This window comes from Alligator sinensis, unplaced genomic scaffold (genome assembly GCF_000455745.1).
Source record: "Alligator sinensis unplaced genomic scaffold, ASM45574v1 scaffold1220_1, whole genome shotgun sequence".
In the NCBI taxonomy this organism is placed as follows: domain Eukaryota; kingdom Metazoa; phylum Chordata; order Crocodylia; family Alligatoridae; genus Alligator; species Alligator sinensis.
Genome location: NW_005843316.1, coordinates 99,024 through 108,518, shown reverse-complemented (window position 1 = coordinate 108,518; position 9,495 = coordinate 99,024). Strand labels below are relative to the sequence as shown.

At 46.0% G+C, this 9,495-nt stretch overlaps 1 protein-coding gene and 1 non-coding gene across 2 annotated transcripts in view; both read left to right on the top strand.

The window, feature by feature from the left end:
• Positions 1 to 1,880, top strand: part of LOC102386896 (zinc finger protein RFP-like) — a 12,412-nt gene extending 10,532 nt beyond the window's left edge. Inside the window, exon 6 of the mRNA XM_025194813.1 lies at positions 1,269 to 1,880. Within this exon, the coding sequence (XP_025050598.1) occupies positions 1,269 to 1,792 (524 nt within the window). The 3' untranslated portion in view covers positions 1,793 to 1,880. The remainder of the gene's footprint in view (positions 1 to 1,268) is intronic.
• A 6,340-nt stretch (positions 1,881 to 8,220) lies between these two features.
• TRNAE-CUC lies at positions 8,221 to 8,292 on the top strand. The gene has a single exon. It is a non-coding gene; the product is annotated as a tRNA-Glu (tRNA).
• Positions 8,293 to 9,495: the final 1,203 nt, after the last annotated feature.

Here is a 9,495-nt window from a genome sequence, read left to right as displayed (position 1 = left end):
AGGGAAAGGACAGCAGGAAGGGGATGCCTCTGACTGTGAGAGGAGGTATGCTCCGGCCAGTTCCAAGTGAATGTGAAACCCATCAAATAACAGTAAAGGACTGGGGCACAAGTACTGAATCATGCAAAGAACTAGGTAACGTTCCTCATTAATAGCCACCAATTTGATGTTACAGCTGGTAAAGTGAACAAAACTCTGGCTTGCATCCGTAGATGCTTCTCAAGCAAATCTCAGGATGTCATTCTCCCCTTGTACTCAGCATTGGTGAGGCCGCAGCTGGAGTACTGCATCCAGTTTTGGGCTCCACAATTTAAAAAGGACATGGAAAAGCTTGAGAGAGTGCAGAGGAGAGTCATGCACATGATCAGAGGGCAGGAGAACAGGCCTTATGATGAGAGGCTGAGAGCCATGGGACTCTTCAGCCTGGAAAAGCACAGGCTCAGGGGGGGACCTGGTGGCTTCCCATAAGTATATAAGGGGTGTACATCAGGATCTGGGGGAATGTCTGTTCACCAGAGCACCCCAAGGGACGATAAGGTCAAACAGTCACAAACTCCTCCAAGACCATTTCAGGCTGGACATAAGGAAAAACTTTTTTACTGTTCGAGCTCCCAAGGCCTGGAACAGACTGCTGCCGGAGATGGTGCAAGCACCTACTCTGGACTCTTTTAAGACACGTTTGGACACTTATCTTGCTGGGATCCCTTGACTCTAGATAACATCCTGCTCCTGGGGCAGGGAGCTGAACTTGATGATCTTCCAAGGTCCCTTCCAGCCCTAATGTCTATGAAATAACATTTTCAACCCACTTGACTTTGAAAATTGTTTTTTTTCATGAAAAAGAAATCTTTAAGCTCTTTCATTTAAAAACTTCACAATTGTTACTAGCTTTGTTTTCTCTGTTTCCCCATGAGCAGCAGAGTCTCTCCTCCTCAGCCACCAATACCAATCACCCCTGAGCTCTCATTTTGCCCCGAATTATGTTATTCCCTATTTACCCTGCCCCCATGACCAAGACCTGCAGGCAGTTTTTTGTTGGTACCCTCTCTCCTTTCCTTCTCCCTGGTGTAGCCCCAACCAGGAGGATCAGGGAGCTGCAACAGGAAAGGAGCCCCAACAGAGAAGCGGCTCCCTGGGCTCTAGCCCCTGAGATGCAGGAGATCAGGGAGTGTCCCAGCCTGCACTGGGTTGCTGGGGAGGGTGAGGAATGGCCCCAACCCATCCCAGGACTGAGCTCTGCTGCTGATGCTCTGGTTCTTGCTTTTTTTTTTACCTAGTGAACTTGACTTTGGATCCAGAAACAGCCCATCCCCGCCTAGTCCTATCAGAGGACGGGAAGGACGTAAGATGGGAAGACACTCGGCGGCACGTGCCTGACAACCCGAAAAGATTTGATTCCTCTCGCTGTGTGTTGGGCTGTGAGGGCTTCTCCTCTGGGAAATATTACTGGGAGGTGGAGGTGTTGGATGAAGGAGCCTGGGCTGTCGGGGTCGCAAAAGAATCTGTTAGGAGGAAGGGGAGAATGACCATTAACCCTGAGGAGGGGATCTGGGCTGTGGGGAGATGTGAGAGTCGCTACCAAGCTCTCACCTCTCCTGTAACCCTGCTTCCCTTGGTTGAGAGCCTCAGGGTGATTGGGGTTTATGTGGACTATGAAGAGGGGCAGGTGGTATTTTTTAATGGCAATTATGAGGCCCCTATCTTTACTTACCCTCCAGCCTTTTTCACGGGTGAGAGAATCCTGCCTTTACTCTGCCTGGGGAGGAAAACCCACTTCCGACTGTGTCCCTAAATTACAGGGCTGCATGGTCCTGAAAGGTATATGTTTAGGGTGGTCTACAGCACATGACTTTTCTGACACACCTTCTAGGAATGGTAAATTTCTGACACACCCTCTAGGAAGGGAAAAAAAAAAAAAAAAAAAAAAAAAAAAAAATCAACAAGAAAAAAACCACTGTCATAACCAACATCACAATGCCAGCTCACCTCTCATGCAGGGATCACTGATACCAATAAAACAAACCCGTTATAGGACTATGCTAAGGGACTGGGTAACCCCTTCTCAGGTTTCGTATACTGCGGCATGCTCCTAAGCTTCTGTGCCATAGATAGAAAAAAAAAGTAACAAGTTATGTCATTACAATGATATCATGAGCTCTGCAACAGCCAACCAGATCATGTAGAGCTGTTGGTTTTCTTTCTCTTTTTCCCTTTTCTTCCATTTCCTTTTCCCCTTCTTTTTCTTTTCCATTCCTCCTTCTTGCATGCCCTACAGAAGTATGTTGCATAACCCCAGGGATACACAGGTCCTGATTTGAGAGACTCTGGTACAGGTTATGTTGCTCATAGAAGAGATAAAACAATGCCAGCAAATCCTCTCCTCTGTCTCCCCTAAGGGGTTTTGCCAATGAAAATCTTTTTTGGTAGGACTGTGCCACCAAAGCCTTTGTAACACAGACAAGACGTAAGGCTCCATCCAAAATGACTTTCTCTAATACGCACTCTAAAAAAGCAGGCATGAGCTGTGAGACAAATGGCTGCTGAAATTTTGAACTGGAATATTTGGTCGTCTGAAAGAGAGCCAGCAAGGTATTTTGATTTTTAATGAAAACATTAAATATTCAGATAAAAGAAAGGGCCTGCTTTTTCCTGACTCATTTTTCTCAATCTTCTTCATTTAGTTTTATATTGTCTTTCGTACACCCCTCTTTCCTGTGTTTCTTGGGATTCAATAATCGCATTGTATTTCTCCTTTTATTTTCTGTTTCCGGCTGTGTAACTCCAGAGAGCTCGCTCTAAGTAAAGCCCAGTGGAGATGAGACACTTTTTAGCTTGATAGAGTTAGTAAAGATAAAGCAAAAAAGAATCGGCGACAAAGGGGCAAAAATTAATTGAAAGATTTAGGCCATGGTGTTGCTCTCCAGACCCACACTGCAAGGGTGTAGACCTTCTCATGGGAAGCCCCAAGTCTCCAGGCCCAGGATCAGCTTGGCAGGAGATAGGAGGGAGTCTGTAGGCTTGGGGCCATCTCTGAAACTAGAAGATTGTATCTGCTGGCTTTGGCTCTGAAATGTTAACAAACACGGCCCAGAGCAAAGTTGCAGGGGCCTGAAGGGAGCAGAGAGCTCCAAGTATCACAGGAATTTGGTTCATGTTAATTTGGGACTGAAAGGAAGAAGCTGGAAGGGAAGGAGAAAATGAATTATTTCTAGATTTAAACATTTTTGTTTTATTATTATTATTTCTAAAATTTTACATTTTTAAGCAAATAGTTCCTGTGTTTCATGATACAAAACAAAAAATAAATTGTATTAAAATGTCTTTGGAGTTGCAAAAATGTTCCCTTGTCTTTTCTGTTGAAGGCAAAATACAACAATAAACACACGAGCCATCATACTGGCTTCATTCATGGTATCTGGGTTGCTTTTGATTGGCATGTTTATTGGTATCCAGGTAGGCTATACCAAATGGGAACCACAGTGATATCAGCAGCCACTTTCTCTCATTAGGAATAAAAGTGCTTCTGTTGCACTACATTCGCATAACTCTCATGTGCAGGCTGCTGGAGTTGAAGATCTCGGCTTGAAGAGCTAGATTTTAAAACTAGGGAACCTCACTATGCAAAGATGTAACAAATCATGGGCATAAGCACAGAGATGTCACTGTTATCAGCAGGGTCACAATGGAGAGGAGTAGCTGTGAATCATAAACTTCAATCTTTGAGCCATACCTGTGAATAGCAGCTCTTTAAAGATATTTAGGTGCCTATTAGGTGACAAATCTCAGCACCCAGTAAAATAGTGTTTCTCAACCTTTTTTAAACTCGATGCACTCATCATTAGACTCGCCCCTCCCCCTCAAGAAATGCCAGCTCTTTGTTTACACTTCTTTTTTGACTATTAAAATGATAGATGGATTCTTCTGTTGCAAATAACTCAGAAAACGACAAAAGATCAGAATGTGTTTACCACTATGGATTGGGAATGCTATTTAAGGGTGAAGTACATGTTACACCTAGACCGTGCTAAATCTATGGAAAGTTAGGCAATATTAAAGGAAGACTGTGCTGTGAACAGTCGCACTTTAAGGGTTAATATCGTTTCTTGCTTGCACCACTCTGACTTGCCACTAGAGGGCTGGAGAGCAGGGGTGTGTCTAGGAGCCGGGACATGGGCTCTGTCCCTGCTCTGGGGACCAGGGGATGGGGAACAGGGCATCCTGGGATGCTAAAGGATTGCAAGTTGCTTATGTTATATTTGTGGAGCAAACTGAATTTACCCTAACGCAAGCTAGGTAACGGCCCAGAGTTAAGTCTTGCTTAAGTGGTGTAACACTAAGACACTCACTTAGCATGAGTTACCAAGATTTAATGCGTGGACCCTGTGTATGGTCCAGGTGTAATGTGTAACTTTACCCTTTACAGACTAATTTAGAGTGGCATAAGCTTTTTTAGGAGACACTCTACTTCATCAAATGCTATGAATGGACTTGCAGGCAAAGGATAGAGGAAGAGGGAGAAGGGTATAAGGGGAGGGGACACTTCAGAGAGATGAATGAGAGTTGAAGAAAGAAAAAGGGACTAAAGCAATTAACCCACTGAGGGATTATAAAAGCTAAGGATAATAAAAACATAGGGGTTGTTAGAAATAATCCAGTTAATGGGATACAAACCCAAGTGTCTGCTGAGACCATACATTACACAGTCCACTCTGTGGATGATTTCTTGTTCTGCAGTTTCATATTCAAGTTTGTTTTCAGAGGTTTGTTGTTCAGGAAGAGCTATTCTGAGATGAGTGGTGGAAAATCTAGGGACGTTAATGTGTTCTGCTATAGGCTTGTGTGTTTTTCTGGAAATTATATCAAATCAGTATTCATGCCTTCTTCATGTAGGACTTTGCAAGTCCATTCAGAGCATCTGACAAGGTAGGCTATTGCCTACAAAATCGAATGATTCTGAGTGAGTTAATCTAAAGTATGCTGGGTTTTTGGTTGTTGCTGTGTTGGTTGAAGGACATAGGCAGGAAATGTTCTTTGGGTAGGTGTGCTATGTTTTATTAGACCAACTGAGTAGCTGGAAAAAACTTCTTTGCAAGCTTTTGGGCACAATCACCCTTCTTCAGGCAGAGGGAGGCTCCCTATGCCTGAAGAAGGGTAATTGTGCCCAAAAACTTGCAAAGAAGTTTTTTCCAAGTACTCAGTTGGTTTAACAAAAGCGATCACATCTACCCAAAGAACCTTGCCTCTCTAAAATACCACTCTCTCCTGCCTTCTTCCTGACTCTAGGCTAAGGTGGCTAGCTATCTCTCCCTATACATGAATTTTCTGTCCTGGAATTCTCTTCATTGATGGAATAAGCCATCCCCCCAGGTTCCCACCCCTGGCAGCTCTAGTGGACCTAAGTGACCTGCCTTGCAACACAGCCCCCTCATGACCCAAAAAACCTTAAGCATTAAAGTGGAGATAAAAATCATAAAGTTCTCTTTGTTTCAGAGCCTGTCCTGTGTCTGGCTGCTACCTCAAAGCAGGGGCAAAGTATTTTGTTACTAGGAGGGGAGGCAATGAATGATGATTGATTTATGTTTATTGTAGCAGGGCTGCAGCGTTGTGGAAGCCATGGTCATCCAGAAAATGTCTGAGAGGCAAGGCTTTTTGTATGATATCTGTTATTGGACCAACTTTTATTATTTTAACTACATTAATCCCCCACATGTTCTGAAGAGTCAATGAAAAGTAAAGAAATGAACACAAATTCATGTACCTGGAAATTCAACCAAGTATCCTATCTCTGCCATTTCCTCCACCCTCTTCTTCTGAAACCTTGCATTGCCGTTATCTCTTATGCATAAGATAGAGGTCTCTTGAAGAAAGGAAGTTTGGTCAAGTCTCTGCAATAAAATCTCCAGGCCATTCAATTTGCCTTCTGAAGCACATTCCCTCCCTGAAAGTCCAGGAGCTGTTATACCTCCTGTTAAGCCACCCAAGTATAGGTCAACCTTGTTTATCTGAACCAATTTGATAAATCACTGAGGTGACTGAATTTGTCAGTCACCCAATTACCAGATGACCTTCCCTAACTGCACATGCCCTAGTCCCTAACAGTGTATCCGGTATACATGTTGATGCCTACAAAACCATGGCAAGGCATCAACTTTGGTTGACCAAACTTCCTACTGTGGCCCACACCTCAGGGAGATGAGCAAGGAAGTGATGGCAGAGCTGGGCTGTGGGGGAATGTGTCACTGGGAGCCCCCCTGGCAGAAGAGGCCAGGTGCTCCTAAGAAGCTTAGCCGTGTGATAGTATCTGGGTGTTCCTGATCTTTTCCTACCACCACCATGGTATAGGATGTTCCTCCCCTTATGTTAAGGGTGCCTCAAAGGCTTTCCCAAAATTGTACAGAGGTAGCAACATCCCTGCCATTCTCCTATATGGTACCCAAGGGCAGAACCCATGTCACCAGGGACTCTCCCTGGGTAGAGAAAGACTGCAGGGACCATCCTGGAGCTTAGTCCCCTGCACCTAGAGCTCATGGGCCAGCATGGAATAAAATATGGTACAGCAGAAGGGAGGGGGTTTCCCTCTTCTCCTCCGCCTCCTGCCCTCCCAAAGAAGGAAATACCTAAGAAGGAGCAAGGCAACTCTAGCTGCCAGAGAGAGAGTTGCTACCCTTTGCAGCATGTCTGCTGCTGGGGTGGGGGGGGAATGAGGAGCGGGGCTATATCTCCCATAGCATCCTGGGTTCACCTGGCATTTAACACTTCCTATGCAGATATGACTGGAGCAACACACAGGGAACAGGTTTTGCCATAGCAGCGCATTGGCTCATAGAAATGTTTTTCACTTGAATAAGGTCTTGCAAGGTTTGCCTGGTGCTGAATGTCTCCCTTCATTGCCCCATGTCATGACACCCAACTTCAGAAAGTCATAACCAAGCATATCATCTGGCATTCTCAGCAGTGCTGCTGGGAATCAGACTGTGAGGGCCAAGGGAAGAAGGAGAATATTGTCCAAATTACTGTAGTCCTATTTCATTTCATTTATGCAGAGCCACCTCACCCCTACAAATTTGCCTTCTGATGCCTACATCAGACAAGAAGCAGATGAATTCCTGGATGCTTGTTACTAGGTGTTTTTCCCCTTCCACCAGGGGACACTGTGGTCTGACTAATCCCCTCTGCAGTAGTTTAAGAGTGATGTTGTAGGCCTGGTGATCTAGAACAGGCAAGGATTTCTTAGGGTGATATATGGTATTGGACCAGCTAGGTAGCTTGTGTTTTGCATGAGTTTTCCCATGCAAGACATTCTTCATCAGGTCTGACTGGGTCAGGATCACACCTGATGAAGAATGTCTTGCATTGCAAAGCTTGTATAACTGTATCCCAACTACACAGTTGCTCAAATACATGGTTTCTCTCTAAGAAATCTTAGCTTCTCACATAGTCCCCAATATGAAAGTCTTGCAGCTCCCCAAGGAGCAAGCCAAGCAGATTCCTTCTCCTCCCACCCAACCCCCTCCTTACCCCCTCTCACATTTTCTCAGGAAACCAGACCAGTAAACAGGCAAGCAAGGAGCGTTACAGCACAGAGAGAAGATGACATTAGTATTTGTGTTTGGAAGAGGATGAGGAAACACTGCAAGGACAGAGCTGGCTGCACCTCAACCCATGTTTCAGGCAGGGCTGGGGCACCCCAGGAGGGGAAGAGAGGAAGTCCAGGTTTACATGCGCTTGCACCCCTAGGAAAGAAGTAATGACATTGGGCTGCTTCTTGAGTAGCAAAAGACACGTTTGGTTCTCTACTGATGAAACTGGTAGTGTGTGGTATTAAACACACCTGCCTCAGTGCCTAGGACACAAATCAGCCTGCAGCTGGTCTTCCCTAAGAGATCCTCCCCATAAACATTGCCAAGGGTCAGTGGAGCTTAGGGGAGGGATCTCTTGTGCCCCTATAGATCAGAGCATTGCCATGGGTCAATGCAAAACGAAGTAGAGGTTGCATTTTGCAGATATGTTTGCCTTCATTTTGTGATCACCCACGGGTGACTATGAAGCAAAATGAGAACTTGAATACAGATCAGGCTGAATTCGTGTTGTAGCAAATAGCCTGTGGCTTGACTCTTCCGTCTCCGCTCCACTTTGAACGGGAAAAGTTGGCAGACTTCAGCTACAAGGATTGATCACTCGAGGTTTGAGTGCAGTAGGTGAAAAGGCGCTACCACCTCCTCCCTGATGGTCTAGTGGTTAGGATTCGGCGCTCTCACCGCCGCGGCCCGGGTTCGATTCCCGGTCAGGGAAGGGCTTTTTCCTGCCCACAAATGGGGAACTAGGAGCAATAAGGAATCGTTTTCCTATTCAGAAATGGGAGAACTTCTCTCCCCTTTTCAAGAGCTATTCTGTTGCTATTTTCCCCACTCGTGTTATCCAAAGGCAAGCCCCCCCCACCCCACCTCCCAAAACCCCACAAGTAGGCTCCGTTTAAAGAAAATGTCAGGCTGGTTGCCAAAAGTGATCATTATCAAAATTTCCCCCCACTTTTACATTTGCTGGTTGCTTTAGCTAGCTGGGACAGGGCTGATCCTGCCTTTCAGGCAGGAGGCTGGACCAGATGACAGCTCAGCCCTGCATCTCTGGGATGCTCAGGCTGTCCCTATGCCAGACCTGGCTCCTAGGAGTGCCACGTGTTTCCGAGACCTCAGGGGCCACATTTGTCTAATCAGCTTGCAATTTATTCAGAAAAATACAGTCTTCATAAGAGTTTCCCAAACTGTCATGACTAGTAGGACTTGTCAGGGCCTCTGCTTTTTCTCCCCTTTAGCTATGACTCAATTACTGCCTGTTCTGGAGCAGAGCGGGCCACAGCGGGTAGCACAGAGCATGTCTTTGTCACAGTCTGGGCTGATCCAGGAAATGGCAGCTCTTGTGTTCTTACATTATATAGAAAGAGCGATTCCCAGAGCACAACAATGTCAGGCCTGTGTCATGCATGACCGGTGAAAAGCTGGGCCTGGGCTTTTCAAGCTGTCAGGGGCATTGTGCAAATGCACTGGCGCATTTCTGACCCATGCTGAGGTTTGGATTTGCTGCTCTGGAAGTCTTTGATCTGTGCCCCTCGCATACATCCTTCATGCACGCCAGCTAGTCTGCATTTTACACCCCCCCCCCACACACACACACACACACAGACCACCACCAACAGATGCAAACACACACACACACTCACAAATGCACCCCACCCAGATACACACACACACACACACAGCCCACCAACAGACATAAAAACACACCCACAGATACACACACACCCACCCACTCCCAGACGCGTGCACGCAGACACCCACAGACACACACACACACACACACACACAGAAACACACCCCTATCTCCACCTCCCCACCCACACAAACTCACGCCCCCCCAGATACATAGACACACAGCCACAGATACACACACAGAGACCACCACCCATAGACATACCCCCCCCCCCCCCAACACCACACA